At 40.2% G+C, this 23,566-nt stretch overlaps 1 protein-coding gene across 2 annotated transcripts in view; it reads left to right on the top strand.

Annotated features, from left to right (window-relative positions):
- RALA (RAS like proto-oncogene A) overlaps positions 1-21,059 on the top strand; it is a 60,497-nt gene extending 39,438 nt beyond the window's left edge. For both annotated transcript variants that reach the window (XM_055421157.2, XM_055421156.2), the window contains 4 exons: positions 9,238-9,390; positions 11,523-11,731; positions 15,649-15,823; positions 19,091-21,059. In XM_055421157.2, the coding sequence (XP_055277132.1) occupies positions 9,277-9,390; positions 11,523-11,731; positions 15,649-15,823; positions 19,091-19,213 (621 nt within the window). In that variant the 5' untranslated portion in view covers positions 9,238-9,276 and the 3' untranslated portion in view covers positions 19,214-21,059. The remainder of the gene's footprint in view (positions 1-9,237; positions 9,391-11,522; positions 11,732-15,648; positions 15,824-19,090) is intronic.
- Positions 21,060-23,566: the final 2,507 nt, after the last annotated feature.

Below are 23,566 nucleotides of genomic sequence, written 5' to 3'. Positions count from 1 at the left end.
AAGCCTTAGCTGGGTGAAAGAAACAAGCACAAAAGGCTATGTACAATATGATCTGTTTATATATAACATTCTGGAAAATAGGAACTAAGATCAGTAGCTGCCACAGTGGCTGCCATGGGATGGAGTGATCATAGGAAACTGACTCAAAGAGGTAAGAGAAAACCTTCTGGGGTGATAGGACTGTTGTGTGTCTTAGATTGTGGTGGTGTCACATGACTGCATACATTTATCAAAGCTCATAAAAAGGGCAGTAATATTGTATGTAATCAGCTTGCCTTAAAAGAAAATGTTAAAGTCGGCTTTTAACATCAGAAATTATCTTCACAAATTTAAGGGTGAAGAAAGCGAGGAGACAGTTCAGATGAGTCCTAAGTCAGGTCCTTTGTCTCTTGACTCAGTGGTCAAAATTTTTTTCATTGTGAAGTAATTTTTATATATTAGAAATTAATCGTCTTTTTTATTAGAGTTTTGTCACTTTACCAATATACAATCTTCTTGTCCCAAGAACAGGATCTACTTTCATTTATTCACCCTTTCTGTTACCTAAGTATTGTTATTAAATTGTCTTCATGAATATCTTAGAGTTTGTTCATTTTATTCTTAGTTATGTGTTCTTTTGTGAGTCTTGTTATAAATTGAGCCTTCCATTATATATTCTAACTGCTTATTTGAAATTTATTTTTCACATAATGTATTGATTATATAACCATTTACCTTTGAAATCTCTCATTTGTAGTAATTTTTCAGTTGATTCTTTTGGCCTCACTCTGAAAGCATCATTGGTATAAGCAGTGGTCTTTGAGATTTATCAGATATCATTCCAGATCGTATAATCTATGACTTTTCTATTAATGTAAAGAATTAGATTGATTTTCTAAAATGTAAAGACATCCTGTGTATCTGGTTGAATCCCACCTGGTTACTTTTATTCTTTTAATGTGCTGAATTCTAACATTTTTTATTTAGAATTTTTGCATCATATTTACATTATAGATCACCAGTCTGCTTTCCCTTTAGTCTCTCTTTGTTAGGATCTTTATATCAATGTTTAACTAGCTCTCAAAAAAGAATTTGGAGGCTTTCTCTATGCTCAGAAATATTAGATTGTATTAATAAGACATGTTCTTTAAATGGTTGGAAAATTACGCCAGTGATGCTGTCTGTATCTGACCCTGGTAATAAACCTGAATAGACTCAAATCCCTTTCTAATTAGATTTGTGTATCTTGCTTTCTTGGTCAAGTATATTCTAACTCAATTGTTTATTTTCTACTAAATTTCTTTATTGAGCAGGTATTCTTAATGCAGATAGGGATTGTCATTTGTGAGTTGTCTGTATGAACCAATTTTCACTTGGATGAGTCACTAATTTGGCCTCTACCTACTCGTGCTTAGTAATGGTTTGTAATGATTTGCTCGGAACCGAACTTCCATGATCATAGCCTTTCATGGGCTATTCAAATTGGAGGGGAGAGAGATGTTTCATTTAATCAATTTTTAACAAGGAATCTCTCAGTAAGAACTTCTACCAGCTAATGGTTTTATTAAACTAAAGTCTAATGAAAAATGTCTCTAAAAAAGGTAGTCATGAACTCTGGAAATAAAAAAGATCGTTGGGTTTATTGTTTTTAGTGGACAAGGAGTATTGTTTGAGACCTTACTTGGTAGAGTAGTCCTTATTGGAGAACTATGTTGATCACTTCTTAGAAATTCTCATAAAATTTAAAATAGAGACCTTAGAGCTTTGTTTGGAGATCTGTGGTCTAAAGCGCTGTGACTGACTTCCTACTGGTGTGGCAAGGTGAATCATGATCCAACTACAAGATATCCATAGTCCCCATAACCTTTGACTATTAACTCCTGTGGCAAAGGGTACAGGTGTGATGTAGTTAAGGATTTGGGGATGATTTTCTGGATTATCCTTGTGGCCCTTAAATGTAATCACAAGTCTCCTCATCACGAGTCTGCCTGCAAGAGGGAGGCAGAGGAAGGTTTGACTGCAGTGAAGGAGAAGGCTGCATGACCACAGAAGCAGAGGTGGTGGTGATACAGCCAGGAGCCAAGGAAAGCCAGTCCCTAGAAGTGGAAGCAGTAGGGAACAGATTCCCCTCTGGAGGCTCCAGAAGGAACCTGCCCTACTGACACCTTGAATTTAGCCTCTGAAAATTCATTTTGGACTTCTGACAACAGGAGCTCTGAAGACGATATATTTTGTGTTGTTTTCAGTTTAGTTGCTCAGTTGTGTCCGACCCTTTGCAATCCCTTGGACTGCAGCATGCGAGGCTTCCCTGTCCATCACCAACTTCTGGGGCTTACTCACACTCATGTCAATTGAGTTGGTGATGCCATCCAGCTATCTCATCCTCTGTTGTCCCCTTCACCTCCTACCTTCAATCTTTCTGAGCATCAGGGTCTTCCAGTGAGTCAGTTCTTCACATCAGGTTGCCACAAAGGTATTGGAGTTTCAGCTTCAGCATCAGTCCTTCCAATGAATATTCAGGACCAGTTTCCTTTAGGATGGACTAGTTGGGTCTCCTTGCAGTCCAAGGAAACCTCAAGAGTCTTCTCCAACACCACAGTTCAAAAGCATCAATTCTTCAGCACTCAGCTTTCTTTATAGTCCAACTCTCACATCCATATGACTGCTGGAAAAACCATAGCCCTGACTAGACAGACCTTTGTTGACAAAGTAATGTCTCTGCTTTTTAATATGCTGTCTCAGTTGGTCATAACTTTTCTTCCAAAGAGCAAGTGTCTTAATTTCATGGCTGCAGTCATCATCTGCAGCGATTTTGGAGCCCAAAAAAAACCCCGTATAAATTTGTGGTATTTGTTACAGTGACAGGAAACTTAAATCGGTAAATGTGTGTGCGCTCAATTGCTCAGTCCTGTCTAACTCTTTCCAACCCCATGGACTGCAGCCCACCAGGCTCCTCTTTCCAGAGCTGGTAGCCATCTCCTGCTCCAGGGGATCTTCCCGACCCAGGGATCAAACCCACAGCTCTGGTGCCTCCTTCAGTGGCAGGCGGATTCTTCACCACCACGCTCTCTGGGACGTCCCTTAAGACAACACGGGCACCTGCTAACTAAACACAGGAGGGCAGGGACGTAGGCCTGTGGGATCCAGCTCCACATCCTCACAGCCTCAAACTGCACCTTATGTATTTTAATAAGGCAAGCACTGAGTGTGTTTGTTAATGGAGGGTGGGAAGGAGAGAGGGAGGGGAAAATCATGTAATTTATCATTTAAATCAACATTGTGAGCATGATGTAGGTATCTAGCTTCTGGGTGAAGCAGAGAAATGCAGTAAGGTTGAAAACTTGAAGGCCACCCATAACCATAGATTCTACAGTATTGTTCTGGGACATCACTTTTTAAAAATAGAACTGCCATCACTTCAGTTGTTCAGTAGTGTCTGACTCTTTGTGACCCCATGGACTGCAGCACGCCAGGCTTCCCTGTCCATCACCAACTCCCAGAGCTTGCTCAAACTCATGTCAGTCAAGCTGGTGATGCCATCTGACCAACTCGAACTGCCATATGATTGAGCAATTCCACTTCTGGGTATTTCTCCCAACGAAATGAAAACACTTACCCAGAAGATATATGCACCCCCTCGTTCATTGCAGCATTACTGACAGTAGCCAAGACATGGAAGCAACCTTAGTGTCCATCCCCATATTAATGGTTGAAGAAAGTGTGGCATATATGTACAATGTAATACATTACATTGTATAATTGTATAATAATATATTACATTGTATAATACTCAGCCGTTAAAAAAAAATGAAATCTTGCCATTTGTGACATGGATGGACCTTGAGGGCGTTATGCTAATGAAATAAGTCAGAGAAAGATAAATACTGTAGGATTTCACTTATATGTGGAGTCTAAAAAAAACAAAACCAAGCTTATAGGTACAGAGAACAGATTGGTGGTTGCCAGGAAGGGGGTGAGGGAGCAAACAGTGAAGGGGATTAAAAGGTACACACTTGTAAAAAAATAAGTCACAGGGATAAAATGTTGCCCCAGAAGTGACAGGGGGGAGGCAGTTGTGTAATTAAAAAAAATTTTTTTAAACAGTAAGAGGTAGAAAATAATTGAGGAACCAAATCAAACAATTTGAAGTTCAGGGATCCCTAACTGTTTACTTGCAGAGGAAAGTACAAATGCATACACATGCATGGAGAAGTTGTATTTCTCCGTGAGAAGTCTAACTTCTCAAAGAAGTTAAAATTCAGGTTCAGTTCTCTAATTCCTAGTTTAATGTGCCAGGAAAGTAGTTAATAATATTTTTACCAAGTGGATGCAGGAAATAAGCGGATTTATGTTATTAGTTTATTGTATGACTAATTTTAATTTTAAAAACAAGCTGTATGTTCACATTATACAAAAATCAAAATGGTGGTTAGCCAAATGCCATTATCCCAAGTCTGTTCACCAGTGATTTAGTTTCCATTTTCACAGGCAATCCTGTGTTACCATTTTTTATATTCTTTCAGTTAGATAAACAAGTGAACTTCTAAATCCCCTTTTGCTCATCTTTTTATGCAGTTCATAGCTTACAAGCTGTATTGTTCTGTGTCTTATTTTTTTCACTTTACCAGTATGTTTTGGCTCCCTCCATATCAGTGGGTAAAGAGCATCTGTTTCTCTGTGTGGGCTTCCCTGATGACTCAGTGGTAAACAGCTTGCCTGCCAGTGCAGGAGACACAGGTTCAATCCCTGGGTCAGAAAGTTCTGCTGGAGGAAGAAATGGCAACCCATTCCAGTATTCTTGCCTGGGAAATCCAATGGGCAGAGGAGCTAGCAAGCTGCAGTCCATGGGGTCACAGAAGAGTTGGACACGACTTAGCAACTAAACAACAACAACACAAACTTTTTCTGTGGTTATTAATTAGTTTGTGTTTCCAGTTTATACTTCCACTGCAGAGAAGGAATGTGCCTCTTTGTCTGCCAGGAAGGAACAAGGTTTTTCTGTAGAGGGGAAAGAAAAGATTATTTAGACTTTCTGTCCGCATACGTTCTCTGTTGCATATTCTTCTTAGTTTTCTTTTGTTTCAGTCCAGTTCAGTTGCTCAGTCGTGTCCATCTTTTTGCGACCCCATGAATCACAGCATGCCCTTTAAAAACGTAAAGCCATTCTTAGCCACAGACCATATAAAAAGTAGACCAAGGAGGTGATCGTTTACTGGTCCTTGCAAACATATTGATAGCAATCTGATGGGTAAAACAATTGAGTCCCCATCGATTAGATTATTATTATTAAGATTATTATTTGTATTTCTTTTATAAGCAAGGTTGAACCTACTAGAGCCATTTGTATCTTATTGTTGATTTTATTTGTAGTAACTTTTTAAATCGAGAAATTACCTCTTATCTTTGAAATGGATCACAAAATATTTGCCTCAGTTTATCCTTTTATTCTGCTTATAGAAGTTTTTGCCACATAGAAATTGTTCTAAGTAGTAAAACTTATCAAAGTTATTTTATGACTTGGGTTTTAGATAGTACTTTATGCCTTTCCCATTCTGAGATTATAAAACAGAAATTTTGTGGGTTTTTTTTTTTCCTGGTGCTTTTGTGATTTCATTGTGTCATTTAAACCTCTGATACACTTAACAGTTTTGGTTCTTTTCCCCCAGAGAGCTCGCCAGTTGCCCCATTACCATGTGAATTATCCTCTGTGCTTCCCTCCCCCACTCTCCACATGAAATGCCACCTTTATTACACACTAAACTATAGTCTGTACTTGGATCTATTTCTGTATATCCTGATCAGTGTTCCATTGATCTTATCTAGACAGGCTTACTTTTGGATTCCAGCTCCCTCACTGAATTGCTCTGTGAGTCATATTTCATTGAGGAAATGCAGATGCAGTTAAATAAATAGCCAGATCTACCTGCAGCCTGTACGTCTTGCTTTACCACCACACCTGTTACAAAGGAAGCAGTGTCCCCGCTCTTGTGTGCCCTGGGTCCCTACTCCTCTGGTCTGTAACTAATAGAGTCACTTTGCTCCTAGAGGCACTGTCTCTTCTTCATCATTAATTTCTGCCTCTTTTACATGACTGTCGTATAAACATCCCTTAAGAATATTTAAGAAGCAACCCACACTAAAATCTATGTTCATCTATGGCCCAGTTTCTCCATTTGTCTTCCCAAGGTCACTGGCAGCCTCAATCTGCCAAACTTAGTCATGGCCTGTGGGAGAGATTCCTGTGCGTTCAGCCCTTGCACCTCTTCCATTCATTCTCCACACACCATCCATGGTAATCTTTTTAAAAAACGAATCTCCAGTTCAGGGTCGGCACATGTTACAGGATGCTCGGGGCTGGTGTGCGGGGATGACCCAAAGGGAGGATAAAGGGAGGAGGGAGGTGGGAGGGGGGTTCAGGAGGGGGAACTCATGTACATCCGGGGCGGATTCATGTCAATGTATGGCAGAACCAACCAATATAATATTGTAAAATAATTAGCCTCCAATAAATAAATAAATAAATAAAAATGGATGAAATTATGTCACAGCCTTGCTTACACCCTCTCCAGAGGCTTCCCATTACAGTTATAATCAAACTCAAACACTTTTCCATGGCCTTCAAGGCTTTTTATGATTTAGTCTCTGCTCCCTCTCTGTCTTACCTCCTGTTTACGTTCCCTGATACTCAGAGACTCCATCTACTCTGGCCTTCATCCGGCCCCTAGAATGTGGCAAACCCTCTCCTGTCTTGGACCTCTGCACTTGTCTTTCCCTGTGTCTAGACTGCTCTGTGTGTGTTGTCTTAGACCAGGGATTGGGACATGAGTTGTGGAATGCCAGGTTTTCTAATTGGGGCTAAGGAGTGTCTCCTTGGTGGGATCTTTTCCTGGATAGCCTCTTAAAAGTAAGGGATCCGCACCTCATAGTTACTGAGGAATGTTTGCATTTTGGGAAAATGTCTTTGGGAATCTCTGCATTTTTTAAGTCAAGAGTCTGAATTGTAAATTTTTCTGAAAGGGAAAGTGTTTTAACTCAGTTGGTCTAACTGCTAACTAATTTTTTGCTTTAAAAGCATACATACTCAACTCTTAGAATATTAATTGATAAGGTAACACCCTCAGCTCTTGTGGTATAACTGTTTTAAAAATAAAATGGTAGTTACGTAGCCATGAAGTGATTACAGCCGCCAGCAAGTAAAGATCATAAGAGTGAGAAGTAAGTCATCTCCTGCCTTCATTAGGAATGGCAGCAACAGCATACTCCATAAGTTTTCTTAGATGAGGTGTCTTTTAAACTTCTACTTATCTGAAGTACACTATTAATTTTCACTGTTTCTGAGCAGTGGTAATCATTTAGAATCCAATGATTTTATCCTTGGTGTCCAGGAAAAAGAGGGACTCAATCCTTGCTTATTGAGTTAAATTGAACTATTAGCCTCCAAATGTGGATTCCTTATCATACGCTTCACAGTTCAGGTTGCCTCTACTAAAAAATGTTTATGACATAAGAATAATAGGATCAAAAATTGCATATATAGTGTGATCTCAGTTATGCTCACAAGTTGCAGCTTGTGAAAGGTATGCTGTGACTCTCAAATATGTCTCAACTTATTCCTGTTGTTATATGGATAGCAAGCTTTGGGGTTTTTTTTTTCCTTAAGATTTTCTGTATTGGGCAGATAGGAATATGGGCATGATTTCTGGGGCGGCATGAGCAGCACCCAGCTCTTGGGTGCCCTGCACAACCAGTGTGGCACACAAACCCAAAGCTGACTGTCCTCACCTGAACTTGTGATGGAATCTCTAGTAGCAGTAATTGCTTTATACCAGTACCATCCAAAACATTCCCCAGGTTAAGTCAGACTCTGACATTTATTTTCATTTGACACACATGTACTGATGTTGCCAAGTTAAGTAAACCAGCAGACATAGCGCCCATACTCAAGTTGCTTCCAGTATTTTAGGAAGAAGACCTATATTAGAAAGAACACACTTGAGCAGTTCCAGCTCGTGATAATGGTTATGAAGGAAAGATATCATGTACCATGTGAGCACAAAGCAGGGGAGAGCCTAGTTTAGGTTGAGAGTTTCAGGTAAGCTGAAACCTCAACACTGAGAGGAGTTAGCCAAGAATATGCCAAATGGAGGAAATGGCATGATAAAGGCCAGGAAGCAGAGAAGAGCACGTGAAGAATCCAGGGCGATCAGTGTGGGTCTGGTGCAGCCAAACTGGGAGTGATGAATGAGCATGAGATGGAGAAGTGGGCAGCGTGCCGGGTGTTCCTGTGAGCTGCAGCTTGTGAAGGGTGTGCTGTGACGAAACAAGTCAGAGATGCCGAGAACGTACCTCCAACCTCTAAAAACAAAAAGTCTCCTTGCATGGGCCTCCACAGACTCAGTGTTTGCTCTGACCTTACCACCTCTTTTTCTAAGGACTGGTACCATGACCAGAGGTAACTGGGTACCATTAGTGTGCATCACCACTCCAGCTTCTGGGGGAACGTGGTCTTTCTGCACTGAGCACATAAATGTAGTAAGCAAATACGTGTTCTAAGGAAAGTGAGGGCATGCTAGATTCATGTATTTAAGTTAGGTTACCCATCCCATCGAACTCCGGGAGTTGGTGATGGACAGGGAGGCCTGGCGTGCTGTGATTCATGGGATCGCGAAGAGTCAGACACGACTGAGCGACTGAACTGAACTGAACTGACCTGACCCATCCCATCGCAGTATATACAGATGTTCCAGTAACGTGATCCTCGGGAACTGGGGTGCACAGTGTTAGATTCTACTTCAACTTCCAGGTTGTCAGGATGAGGTTTCTTTTCTTTTTTTGTCAGTTGTTTCTTACTGAAATTAGAAGAAATGTCTCTTTAATTATTGCCAACAGAGATTAATGTGGAAACAAAGTGATCATTCAGCCTGCTTTGTAATTTGTGTGACCATATTCTCATACAGCTAATACTCCATTACTGTCAGCACGTGGTTGCCCTGGGAAGTTTTCACTTTCGGTCAGCAAACTCATTACTGAAAACTATTATCAGAGAAATGCCCTTGAGTCATATACTTGTCTTATTGCCATGGTGTTTTCTGATAAGTGGTTCTGCCCACAAATGAGCATACTTCATTTGCCATCTGTTTAAAATCATAGCAGAATGGGAACTAGTAACTTGACGCCTAAGGACTTCGTATCTCTTTCATACACTGGAATTCTGACAAAGAATGTATTGAGCGTTACTTGTTCTTTCATTCTTTTTAGATTCTTCTTAATCCTTCGGTGAAAACTCTGTGACACAAGATGGCTGCAAATAAGCCCAAGGGTCAGAATTCTTTGGCCTTACACAAAGTCATCATGGTTGGCAGTGGTGGTGTGGGCAAGTCTGCTCTGACTCTGCAGTTCATGTATGATGAGGTAAGTGCTGATTGTATCATGGATGTCAAAGTTTGGGCTTTCAGAGAGTATTTCTCTAGCTTAGTTTTGGTTGTGTTTTGGATGGATTCCTTGAGTCTTTGAAAGCTACCAATCATTTTTTTCCTGTCTTTAAATTCAGAGCCAACATTTGTATGCAGCTTGATTTACCAAGTTGATAATTCAAGGTCCTTAAAGACTTTATGCTTTTAAAAAGCAGAACAAAAGTGAAAACAGTACCTATCTCTGAGCAGTATGTGAATTTTTTTATATTTTTAGTGTCTTAATAGTGAGACCCACCTTGAATTAATAGAACTGGTAGATATAATACCTAATGGAGACTTGAGGTCAACATGTATAAGGTATCCTTTAATAACTCAATGAAAAAAACCAGTTATTTATTGTATATTTGACCTGGTACTATACTCAGCACTAAGCAGGTGAAGACTGTGTCCATGAAATAAAATTACTTAACAGGTTACAGATTTGTGTGCATGTATTTGTGTTAGACTTTATAGCCCCAAAGTTAAGGTCTCAGCCTATATGCAGCAATGTATTTTTCCCATAGAGCATTGCTGTTAAGGCTAAATGATTTGAGTTGCTAATCAAATTTAAGCATTTATCCTCAATTCTTCTTCCTCCCATAGAAGCAAGGATTTATGGTTACTCTTTCTTACCTTGTCCTCACAACAGTCTTGTATGGCAGGTAGTGGTAGATGAGAAAACAGAAGTTACCCAACCTGCCCACGTAGAGTGACCTCCGATGAGGTTAAACCTAGTCTGCTGAGAAAAATAGCCTGCAGATGTTTATTACCCAATGTCTGCTCTTCAGCATTTCTTTCATACACACAAAAATTAAGAAAAAAATCTATTAAGTGTAGTTGATTTACAATATTGTATTAATTTCTTCTCACACAGAACTCAAATCCTGCAGTTGTCCTGCTTAAATAAACAATTTGGAGGGGGAAAATTGAAATGGTATTTTAAGTGGAATTGCTAATTTATCTGTTCAGTTCTGTTCTTCATACTAGTCACCTGAATAGCTGCTTTTCTTTAAATTAATCCTTAAATCAGTCCCCTTCTTGACAGTAGGGCGGTCAAAAGTAAGAATGTTCATATGTCTGATGTTTGATGAATGGTTAAGCTTTCATTTAATATTCATAATATTATCAGATACAATAACTGAATATATCCATTAAATATTCATAAATGTTTATAAATATTTGATATTTATGAAATAATAGCATGTAATTATGGTAGAATGTTCTATATCTTTTACAGTTACAAATACATTGTGTTTGATTTTTCAGTAAATACTTGTTGAGTGTTTCCATGCTCCCGACACTCTTCTAGGCTTTGAGGAGACATTGATGAATAGACTGGTCAAGGTCCCTGCCCCCAGGGGTTAAATTCTAGTATGCGGATTTAAACATTGAACAAATAAATAAGAAAATATCAGATAAATATTTATAGGAACTAATTAAAAGCCGACAAAAGTATGTGTGTATGTCTATATACACACTCACCAACAATGATACACTGATCAAAAATATCACGGTGAGATTTAGAGAGTAAAAGTTAGAATTGTAAAGTTGTTTAATTGTGCTATTTTTAAAATGGGAAGACTGGGGAGAAATCTCAAAGTTCAAGATTTGACATTCTACAGAATGTTATAAGTGACTTTTTTGACTCAGTTCATTTTGGAGAAAGAAAAGATTTAACCATACTTTCAATCCTTACCTAAATATTGACTTACTTTGAAGTCATTTTCTGCAATTCTGACATGAAAATTTATATTTGGAGTCACAAAAAAAGGATTCTTAAACATTTGATAAAATACCTATGTGATAGTTTTTGCAGGAATAGCGTTTTAAGGAAGAAAAGAGTCACGGTTTTCAAGCTGTCAATGACCTAGAGCTGTTCAACCTCCACTTTTTATAAAAGAAAAGACCTCTGAATTGTCTATGATGGAAATTTAAACGAATGTAGCTTTTACCACTAGGGAAAACTTAATGAAGGTTACATGTGGCCTCTCAGTACTATTTTGGCACCTTTGTGCAAATCTGTATTTCAAAATAAGAAACTTTGAAAAATAAAGATGATTTAGAAATGGAAGTGCTTTTCCTCATTCCCAGTTTGTGGAGGACTACGAGCCGACCAAAGCCGACAGCTATCGGAAGAAGGTGGTGCTGGACGGGGAGGAAGTGCAGATTGACATCCTGGATACAGCTGGGCAAGAGGACTATGCTGCCATTAGAGATAACTACTTCCGCAGCGGCGAGGGCTTCCTCTGTGTCTTCTCCATTACAGAAATGGAATCTTTTGCAGCCACAGCCGACTTCAGGTATGTCAGGGAGTCGTGTCATGACACTGCAGGACAACTGCCTCCTCAGCCACGAGTGGACAACTAGAGGCTCTTAACCTGGTTGTCTTTCCCTCTGTGTTTAGTCCCTCTCTGACATCAGCATGACTCTGTCCTCTGTGCACTTGTACTCACATATTCATTGCACCCTGCCTAACCGCACAGCCAGCTCTGCCAGCGCCAGCTGCAGTGCAGCCTGAGTGTGTGGCAGCCTGCATACACACAGTCTCCTGATGTGTTACTGGAGTATTTCCCTTTGGAGTACAGTACTACTGCTGCCGTAAGAGCAGGTGCCTGGATCACATAACGGGTCTCTGACCCAGATTTTGACTCTTTCTGTGTTAGCCACGGGCGTCTCAGCACCTGTGTCGTGCCCAGCAGGCACGTCGCCGTCCTCCTCACAATGTAGACACGTTGATAACACACACTAAATTTCTAGTGGAAATAATACCACCATAGATTGACACACTGTCTTGTTATACAGTCTTTTTAATATCTTATTTACTGTTTGTTTAATTAAAATCCATCCTCCACTTGATTTGGGGCCGGGGATTGGGGAAGTGGTAAAGGGGAGAGGTGTTCTCTCTATACATAAGACAAATATAGCATAAATAAGTTCTTGAGTAGTGTCATAAATGAAGCATGCATAAAAACAAATATTCTTTATGTGTTTTTATTATTATTACCACGTACACGTGGTCTGCTTTGGTGTGGGGGGGCGGGCACAAAAGAAGCATATAATATGTCCTCTGTTTTCAACATTCACACAGCCAAGTTGAATAAGGCATGAAACCCAGTGTCAGTTAGTGATAAAGAAGATATGGACAGTGATTTTTACAGGGGATCCAAGAGAGGAGAGGAGTTGGAGGCCTTCAAGAAATAGATAACCTTGAAGAATAACAAGGATTTCCAAAGATGAGGAAAGACGTCATCCCTAGTGTTTGGGCAGGAAACTGAACCAGGGCCTACACAAAGCATTCCTCTTCATCTATACATGAAAGTCCCAAGAACTCAAAAGATTCTGAGAGAACCTTCTTTGCAAAAGAGCATGTCACTGAGAAACTTAGGAAATGTAAATTTATTTGTAAAAGTAAGTTTGTTGGTTTCTGTAAGGAAGAAGTTTTTGTGTGTGATAAAGTGCAAAGAGTGGCAGATGCTGGTAACTTGTAACCCTGGGAGACTTACTGAAAGTTACGTGTCAGTGCTTATTCGTTCTTTCAAAAAATATTTGAGTGCTTATTCTGTAGCAAATTCTGTTCTAAGTAGTGGGATACATTTTGTCACCATAGTCACCAAAGCCAAAGTGGTATCTCAAGGGAATGAGGTATTTTTATGCCAAGAGAAAAAGTCTTGGGCTGTTGCTATTACAGAAAATAAGTGAATCATTCATTACCCTTCTGTCCTACCTCCAATATGTTGCCCTTCCCATAAATAAAAAATGTTCCTGGTAACTGACCAGCCTTAGGAAAGCCATTTTTGAGGTGGTCTGAATGGTAATAGAATAGTAGGCACTCCACATGATCTGACCTGCAAAGTATAGCACAATGTCAGCTCCTCTTTTTTTTTATTGTAGTTGATTTAAAAAAATTTTTTATTGACGTATAGTTGATTTACAATGACATGTTAATTTCAGCTATACAGCAAAGTGATTCAGTTTTACATACCTAATTATTTTTTTTATTCTTTTCCATTATGGTTTATCATAGGATATTGTGTGTAGTTCTCTGTGCTATACAGTGGGACCTTGTTGTGTATTCATTTTATATGTAATAGTTTACATCTGCTAATCCCAAACTCCCCCAACCCATTCCTACTTGACAACCCTAAGCCTCTCTTCTATGTCTGTGAGTCTTTTTTCATAGATAGGTTCATTTATGTCATATTTTAGATTCCATACATAAGTGATGTCATATGGTATGTCTCTTTCTGACTTGCTTTGCGTGGTATGATCATTCCTAGTTGCATCCACGTTGCTGCAAATGGCATTATTTCATTCTTTCTTATGGCTGAGTAGTATTCCATTTTATAGGCACCATATCTTCTTTATGCATTCACTCATCTGTTGATGGATATTTAGGCCATTTCTGTGTCTTTGCTATTACGACTAGTGCTGCTAAGAACACTGGGGCACGTGTATTGTTTTGAATTAGAGTTGTGTCTGGATATATGTCTAGGAGTGGGGTTGCTGGCTGCTGCTGCTGCTGCTAAGTCACTTCAGTCGTGTCCGACTCTGTGTGATCCCGTAGACGGAAGCCCACCAGGCTGCCCCGTCCCTGGGATTCTCCAGGCAAGAACACTGGAGTGGGTTGCCATTTCCTTCTCCAATGTGTGAAAGCGAAAAGTGAAAGTGAAGTCGCTCAGTCATGTCCGACCCTTAGCGACCCCACGGACTGCAGCCTACCAGGCTCCTCCATCCATGGGATTTTCTAGGCAAGAGTACTGGAGTGGCGTGCCATTGCCTTCTCCGGGGGTTGCTGGATCATGTGATAATTCTTAGTTTTCTGAGGACCTTCCATACTGTTTTCCACAATGATTGCACAAATTTACATTCCCACCAACAGTGTAGGAGGACTCCTGTTTCTCCATGCCCTCTCCAGCATTTGCTGTTTGTAGATTTTTTAATAATGGCCATTCTGACTGGTGTGAGGCGGTACGTCAGTATAGCTTTGATTTGCATCTCTCTAATAATTGTCAGCTCCTAAATGTAGCCTTCCTGGGCCTCCTGTCACGAAGGCAGAACCCACTGTTTCCTCATCGGTATCTGTGGTGTGCTTTGCACAGCCCCAGCGGCACACTCGCCACACTCTGACACTGAGATTGATTTCTGTATGCTGTTTTTCCTGACTTGAGAGCAGAACCCATTTCTTACCCATTTCAGTATACCTGATACCCACATTTGGCACAGTTGCTAGCATGTAACTTACAGTGCTTATAAGTGTTCGATAGAAATGTTAGAAAACCCTGTTGTCTTTTGTGGTTCTCACTTTCCTCAAGATAAAAATGAAGCTGGACCAGTTTGTAAATGTGCTTTTCTAATCTAAAATTCTATAATTGTCTCTCAAACTCCAAAGGGAGCATCACTTTAAGCAAAAATGCCGGTAATGATCACAGTCATTACAAAGGTCAGTGATCACCCTAACAAATTTAATGATAATGGAAAAGTTTAAAATCTCGTGAGAATTACCAAATGTGACACAGAGACACAAAGTGAGCAAATGCTGTTGGGAAAGTGGCACCGATAGACTAGCTTGACAAAGGGCGACTACAGACCCTCAGTCTGTTAAAAAAAAAAAAGAGAGAGAAAGCAGTATCTGCAAAAAGCACAGTAAAGCTAATTGCAGTATAACAAAGTATATTTTTATCGGTAGTACTTCATAAATTGTGTTGACAACAGGGGAAACTGGTGTGGGGACATACAGGAACTCTGTCCTATCTTCACACCTTCTCTGTAAATCTGAAATCATTCTAATGTAAAGAGTTTGTTTTGAAAAAGCCTTTTAAGGGACTTCCCTCACAGTCCAGGGGTTAAGACTCTGCACTTCCACTGCAGGGGGTGCAGGTTCAATCCCTGGTTGGGGAACTAAGATCCCACATGACACGCAGCCTGGCCAAAACATAAAAAAGGTTTTAAAAACAAGGCCTTTAGAATGAAGTTGCATTTGATACTTTCACTTCATGCCTCTACTGCCGTATTTGTACTCTTCTTCAGTGTATTTTTCCTCCATCAGTGAAGTGAATGTGAAGCTCAAATGATTGAGGGTAGATAAAGGAAGACGTGCTGCTTGTTTGCTCCCGTGTAATAAATGAGCTTATTGTTAAGAAGCATAAATAAATGCCTGCCTGCGTTATTTGTTATTTTAACACATAGAGATATTTCTTGCTCATTTCCTCTTATCCAGGGAGCAGATTTTAAGAGTAAAAGAAGATGAGAATGTTCCATTTCTGCTCGTTGGAAACAAATCAGATTTGGAAGATAAAAGACAGGTTTCCGTAGAAGAGGCAAAAACCAGAGCCGATCAGTGGAATGTTAACTATGTGGAAACATCTGCCAAGACACGGGCCAATGTTGACAAGGTAAAAGGGGACCCTCCTCACCACAACATCATGTTAAATAGGTTGATTTGCTAAACTTGGCTCCATCTGTGTCTAGAGATTCTGTTGGGACTTTCAGAGAGAGATTTAATACACGTTGATGTTTATCAGCCCTGAATGCTCAAGTACACTGTGTTAGGACTTTCTTGACTTCACCTTGTCCTTAGGTTCCCAAGGGGTGTAAAAACATGAGACAACCACAGCAAGATGTACCTTTTTTTTTAAGCACTGGCCAGATTCCTGACTTGAATCCACCCCCCCTTTTTTTTTTCTTTTCTTTTCCTGATTAGCTGGAGAATCTTTTCTTTTCTTTTTTCTTTCCTTTTCTTTTCCTGATTGGCTGGAGAATCTCTGAACTGACATCTGCCCATCCCCACTTAAGTTCTCCCAAGGGAAGGTGGCTCCCAAGATGAAGGAGCCCCAAGGGAGAGGGTTTTGAAATCTCTGTCACCACAGCTGCACTCCCCACCCTCCACTTCTGTTCTCTACCCCCTCACCCCCCTCTCCACCCAGGGGAAAGAGAACTCCTCTGCCCTCTTCCCTCATCTTTGCACTTTGTGCAGATTGGCCCTTCCTGGAGACCAGGTGAAGAACACCTTGGAGCCTTCCCAGGTGCTGTTCATCTACCCGCCCCCTGCCCCTCCAACACCACTGTCAGCGTTCAGGAAGCCTGCTGGTGGGGCTGGAGCAGCTCTGGGTGGGAGCCCTTCCAGGGAGGCTTTTTCAGTCCCCGAGTATCTTGGCCCTACAAGTACCTCACAAAAACTAACATGCAGAAGGACTGCCTATGAAGCCTGATAAACACAGATTCCTGGGTCTTCTCCAGAGACTTGGATTCGTTTGCTCTGGGATGAGTCCTAAGAACTTGCAGATCTAGTTAGCTCCTGGGTGTGCAGGTGGGGTGGTGGACCGCACTTGAAGTAACGCTGCCCTAGGTGTCTGCAGGTTTTCGTGAACTGGTCTGCTGTGTCTGTAGATCCATAATCCTGGTCCAGAAATCATGATGTTAAAAGTTTAGAGGTTCTTTCTGCCTGTTTACTGTATGTTTGAAGACATTATCATTTTAAGCTCACTTTTTTTTTTCCAGTCACACAGTCAGATTCCTCTAAGTCCAGGATGTCTTTACAACATGCTACAAGAGTTCTACTCAGTAAACCAGTTTCCGCTAGTTCCAGCAAATGTTTTTTAAAATACTAATGAAATATAGTTTAAGATTCAGTGTGTATGAGGTTTTGAAAGGCACCACAGAACAGTATCATAGCATATATATACTTTGTTTCCTCCTGTTTAATATCTTGAGCAGATGGTAGGACACACGCTAAAACCTATTTGAACTAAGAGGAGTGGGGAGGAGAGGTGAACGGTAACTGTCCAGCTCTGAGGCTTGCAGCAGTCCTGTGGTGTCACCTGCTGGCATCGGAGGCCCGGGGAAAGTACAGTCATGTACGTTGTCAGAGTTATCACAGGACAGTGAGAAAAAGACCAGCAACCTAATGGGAAAACAGTCAAAAAATATAGACACCCTTGTCATAGAAGAGAAGTACAAATTGCTTTTAAAGTTTAAAAGCGGCTTAGTCTAACATAATAGGAAGCACGATTTAAAAATAGGACTTTTTTTTTTTACCTGTTACATTGGGGAATAAAGCAGCAAGACTGATGATGATAATGTTGACAGGAGAACAGGGAGGAGGGGAAAGGAACTCTCATATGTTCGTAGAAGGGCAGTTTGGTAATTATCTATCAAAATTATGACCCCACCAATTCAAGTTCTAAAATTTATATAAAGTCATACATCCATGCATAAGTATGTTCAGCAGTAGTCACTGAAGCATTATCTGTAGAAACAAAAGATTGGAAATATCAAAGTGTCCAATAACAGGCTGTTTTAAAGGCTGGTGCATCCATATAATGGAATATTGTACAACCATTAAAAAGAAATGAAGAGAACTTCCTTGGTGGTACAGTTGATAGGAATCTGCCTCCCAGTGCAGGGGACACAGGTCGACACTGGTCCATGAAGATCTCACAATGCCGCGGAGCAAGTAAGCCCGTATGCTACAGCTACTGAGCCTGTGTGCCACAGCTGCTGAAGCCCACACACCTGGAGCCTGTGCTCTGCAACAGGAGAAGCCACTGCAATGGGAAAGGCCTGTGCACCTCAACTAAGAGTAGTCCCCACTCACCACAACTAGAGAAAACTTCCAGCAGCACTGAAGACCCAGCAGGCCAAAAATAAGTATTTTTTTAAAATGAAGGTAGAGCTAAATGTGCTCATCTTCAGCATTAGGAAATGAAATACAGAACAGTAGCAGTAACTGTCGTTTGCTGCCATCTGTGTTTGAAACACATCATGCACACAAGCACACATGTATATGTGTATCAGGGGGATATGCAAGAATCTAGTACCTGTGGCTGCCACCAGGTCGATGCATTTTTCACAGGCACCTCAGTGGCTGCAGAAAAGTAACGTGCAGCAACTCTTCAGCCACAGCGTGAGCCCACCTCCTTCAGGCCGTACTCAGTGTGCACTCAGACACTTGCCTGGAGAATCCCATGGACAGAGGAGCCTGGTGGGCTACAGTCCATAGGGTTGTACAGAGTCGGACATAACTGAAGCAACTTAGCACACATGCATGCACAGACACTTGTTAGTGATATTGAACTTTTGAATTATTACACTAATAGCTTTTAAATTATTATGCTAATATCTTCCATTATTTGCCAGTTTCTAGACAGACAAAAATTGATAAGTCCTAAAATACTGTGCAAGAAGCAGTTATTTTCTAGTGCCTGGTATCAAAATAATAAAGGAAGCAGTCATTTTCCACAGCTGTTTTTAAAAATGGGGCTGAAGAAAGGTTAATAAATGAAAATTTTATTAAATTACTTTAAAATAGTAATTGATAAAATACATTATTAATTACCCAAATGTAATCCATTGGGTTATATCTTCGGAGCTATCACTTGCAGTGCTTTTTTATTTTTATCTTGAAAATTCAGATGGAAGATTAGGTTATATTATGTAAGCAGATTTTACCCGAAACTATAATTCAGAAAATCTTCCTGTTTTCCCATTTTTTTTAATATACTTGGAAGAAGCAGACTTTAGTTATATACTTTCCTGTGCCTGTCCTCCTCAAATAAGAGCTCTTTAATGTTCGTATAGTACTCCAAATGTTTACTGCTGTGATTCACAGATGTACCAGGCACATATTATCTACTTGCTTTATTCTGTTTTCTTCTTTGTAGGTATTTTTTGATTTAATGAGGGAAATTCGGGCCAGAAAGATGGAAGACAGCAAAGAAAAGAATGGAAAAAAGAAGAGGAAAAGTTTAGCCAAGAGAATCAGAGAAAGATGCTGCATTTTATAATCAGAGCCCAAACTCCTTTCTTATCTTGACCATACTAATAAATATAATTTATAAGCTTTGCCACTGAAGGCTCAATTGACTGAAATTCCTTTAACATTTTGGAAATTGTTATGTATCTCTAAAAGCATGAATTGGAACTGCACTGAAAGTCAAATTCACTTAAAAAGAAATTAATGTGGCTTCACCAAGAAGCAAAGTTCAACTTATTTCATAATTGCCTACATTTATCACAGTCCTGAATGTAGCGTGGGCGCTTGTGTTTTGCCGGCAGTCTTTCCTGAACTGTTCGAGAGGTGAGAATGGGGGTGGGCAATGGGAGGAAAGGCTACTTCCTCTGGTTTATTATAAAGCTTAAATTTTATAATCATTTTAAAATGTCTTGGTCTTCTACTGCCTTGAAAAAAAAATGACAATTGTGAACATGATAGGTAAACTGTACCACTTTTTTTTAAACCATTGTTATGCAAAATGTAGAAGAAAAAGTGACTGGCATGATTGTTGCATATAATTCAATTGAGAGTAATTCATCTGTGAACCTGCATTAATTACCTGGTGATTAACTTAGAAAAGTGGTGTAAACTTGTACATGGAAATTTTTTAATATGCCTTAATTTAGAAACGGAAAGATACCTGGTTACATCATTCTGGGTTGTATCCTCATGGTGCCGTGGGCCCACTGCCCACGTGTCTTGGTGAGAGAATATATGTCAGGATGGAGGACAACTTTTGTATAGAAGATGCTCAAGAAATAACTGCTAGAGTCTGTCCAAATGTAAAATGTGTGCCATACTCTGGTTCTTGAAAATGAAGTTCCAGAGCTCCTTGATTGCTTTTAATCAACTGTAAGTTAGTTTAAAAATGAAGGACCAGCATATACTTGTGTAAGATAATTTTAGACTATGAGGATTCAGTATGTCTCAGTGAACCCTTATTCTTTAAAATGCTGATCCCTAGAAATCCTTTTATGCAAGTGGTGAGTATGTGTTAAGATTTTGATCTCTTTGGAGCAGGGCATAGGAAAAGTGTCCACGGTGCTAATCGTTTTGCACTAGACCACTTCAGGAAAGTAGTTGTTCTTGCCATCTGTTAACTTCTTAATTTGTATTCCTGAGGTTGCAGTTTGGCTGTGCGGGAGTTACTAGGAGTGTTTGTAGTCTGTGTTCATAATGAAGAACACTGTAGTTACATTTTCCTAAAGTTAACATCGAACAGCCAAACCTGAGGATAGTGCAGAAAACATGTTTGCCACAAACAGTAGGCTGTGTCTCTGTTGTATGGCATGCCCACTGAAGGGACATAAATTCAATGGGAAATATACCACTATCAGATTTTTCTTTTCTTTGGAATGGGACTAGAGCAGTTGTTTCAATACAGTTTTGCTTTCTTTATGCTCAGTCTTAATTTCAGCAAGTCAAAGATGTGTTCAGGCATTCCAGGTAACAGATATGTATGTAAAGTTAACACAAATAGGCTATTTAGGAACTGAACTCTTTAGATACTACATCCAGCTTGTCATGTTAAATATGTGTCCTTAAAGGGTTTGAGATGTACATCTTTCATTTCATATTTTTCATAGGCTATGCCATGTGCAGAATTAAAGTTCCCCATATAAGCGCAGCCCCGCGGGCCCAGCAATCTCCATGTATACTTGTTGCAGTCTCATTTAACCAGGGGTCCTAACCACTAACGTTGTGACTTTGCTTTGAGACCTTTCCTCTTCTGGGTACTGAGGTGCTATGAAGCCAAATGACAAAGATGCATCACATGTCTTAGGCTGATGCCACTACCCGACTGGTTTATTTGCAATTTGAGCCATTTAAAGACCAATAAACTTTCTTTTTTTAAATGTTTGTGGTGTTACTTGATGTTTACAATAGAACATATAAAATTCAACCTGGGCATCCTTACCAGAGACTTGAAAACACCTCAGTCTTTTGAGCTATCAGTTTAGGACTTCTGTGTGAGAATAATCCTGTGCCAGATGTCCTTGGTCACAGGACCATCATTACTCAGGTTTAAACAAGGCTCAGAAATGGCAGAGCCCCCACATGCGCAGTTGCATGGAAAGCACTTTTCTGCTGTCACGAGTCCTCCATTGTACGTTACTTTTCAATATACTACTTGACTCCTGAGTGGGTATGTGGCAGCTTTATATTCATTTTGTAAATCAGACTGATCCCCAGAGACAATTCCATTTCCAAACTGTGGCAGGAGGAATCCCCCCGTCCCCCTGCCATCTCATCATACTTCAGGCATTCACTCACACTTGATGTCTGTCTGGAAAACTGGCCTACTAGCCGTCACACAGCCCCTGGGCTAGAAATGATCTGGCCCAACATTGAACACAACCCTTCAAAATCCAATTCACTTTAATTTCTTAATTCATAAGCAGTGAGCACACTTATAATTGGCATAATTTTAATCTCACTGTATGGACCCATTCTTAACACCTATCAGGGGCATGATGTTGAACATTATATACTAAACAGGTTAGATTAAGTTGTCTCAAAGTGAATCAGAATGTCATTTTCAAAATTTTTGTAACGGAATGTAAAATTTAAAACTATCAAAGCATTTACCAGAACTTAACAGTTTTCAAACTAATCCTTTTTAAAAAAAAAAAAAAATCCATCATTAAAAGTCCCCTTTAGCAAATTGTTTTGAAAGTGAAGAGTGGACAGACCAGTGGAGACCTTCATTCATGCCCTTAGTTTGTGATAGGTTTTTATGGACCACCTACTGTGGGCACTGCTGCAAATATAATAGGTGAAAGGACAGGCATGATGAGTTCAGGACAAGTGTAGAGAGTCACACAGAGGAAAGTATCTATGTGTTACAAGGAAAGCAAGTTTTAAAAAGATTAGAGATTAGGTCTCCTTATCCTGAGCCAAACACCCTATTTCTTACAATTGTAAACTCATATAATAATAGCAAACAGTGCATTCTATATGCAAGATACTGAATATTTTTTAATATTAACTCATTGAGGTACTTGCTAGCATTAACCCTTATCTTCCAGATGGAAAAACTAAGTTGAATAACTTGCCCAGAGCCAAAAAAATGGCAAAATTATTAGATTGTAAACAAAGTACTCTGGTCCCGAGTCCATTCTCTGAATCCCTTTACAGAGAAGGAGTAGAGGATACAGTTAATGATTCAGGGGCCTGTACTATGGGGGGAAACATCCAGGATTTTCCCCAGGCTGATTTCCTTCAGAGAGCTTGCAGAGGTTGCTGTGAACCAAGAGGCCTCTTGGGCATACAGCCTGGTTGCTAAGAGAAAAATCAAGTGTGGAGGGAAAACCTTGTGCAGAGCTCAGCTGTGGAGTCGGCCTTACAGTGCTTTTTCCATAGCATCAGTCAAGAGGCAGCATTCTTTGGCAGGCAAGAAGCCTGTATCCTACATTTCTTTAACTGCAAAAAATTTCCTAGTCATTTGCTCCAGCAGCCCTGCCTGCAGCTGTTGTGGACAGCTGCCTGGAGACGCATGAAGGCAGGTGGGGAGGGACGTTCAGCCATCTGTACTCTCAATCCTAACAGAAGCACCATTTCTGGGGAGAGTGAGGGGCCCAGAGAGCATTTAACATCTGTTTAAGAAAGGCCATGACGGTCCAGTGGTTAGGACTTGGAGCTTTCACTGCCAGGGCCAAGTTCAATCCTCAGTCAGGGAACTAAGATCCTCCAAGCCACGCAGTGCAGCCAAGAAAAAAAAGGCCGTGAGAACTGTGATAACTTACGCAGCTAATCTGATAGAAGAACAAGATCACTTTTATCAAAAACCCTAAGGAAAGAAAACAGCCGAAGTGTTCAGGTGCTTGCAAGCTCCTAGCAGCTAGAAAGTGCTCCTATGGGCAAAGTGAAACAAAAAGTAAGAGTCAAACCTTGTTGAATTAGAAGGGAAAGGAGCAGGTATGAGAGCTAACTTCTGGGCCTTTGCACAAGGAATTGTATGCTGTCGCCCTGAGCATTGCACCATTACATGAGAACTCTGTTTTTTATGACCAACCTAGACAGCATATTAAAAAGCAGAGGCATTACTTTGCCAACAAAGGTCCGTCTAGTCAAAGCTATAGTTTTTCCAGTAGTCGTGTATGGATGTGAGAGTTGGACTATAAAGAAAGCTGAGTGCCAAAGAATTAATGCTTTTGAACTGTGGTGTTGGGAAAGACTCCTGAGAGCCTTGGACAGCGAGGGGATCCAACCAGTCCATCCTAAAGGAAATTAGTCCTGAATATTCATTGGAAGGACTGATGCTAAAGCTGAAACTCCAATACTTTGGCCACCTGATGCAAAGAACTGACTCACTGGAAAAATTGAAGGCAGTAGAAAAAGGGGATGACAGAAGATGAGATGG

This window comes from Moschus berezovskii, chromosome 3 (assembly GCF_049115385.1).
Source record: "Moschus berezovskii isolate FMDL1 chromosome 3, NW_MosBer_1.0, whole genome shotgun sequence".
Lineage (NCBI taxonomy): Eukaryota > Metazoa > Chordata > Mammalia > Artiodactyla > Moschidae > Moschus > Moschus berezovskii.
This window is presented reverse-complemented; position numbering and strand designations above follow the sequence as displayed.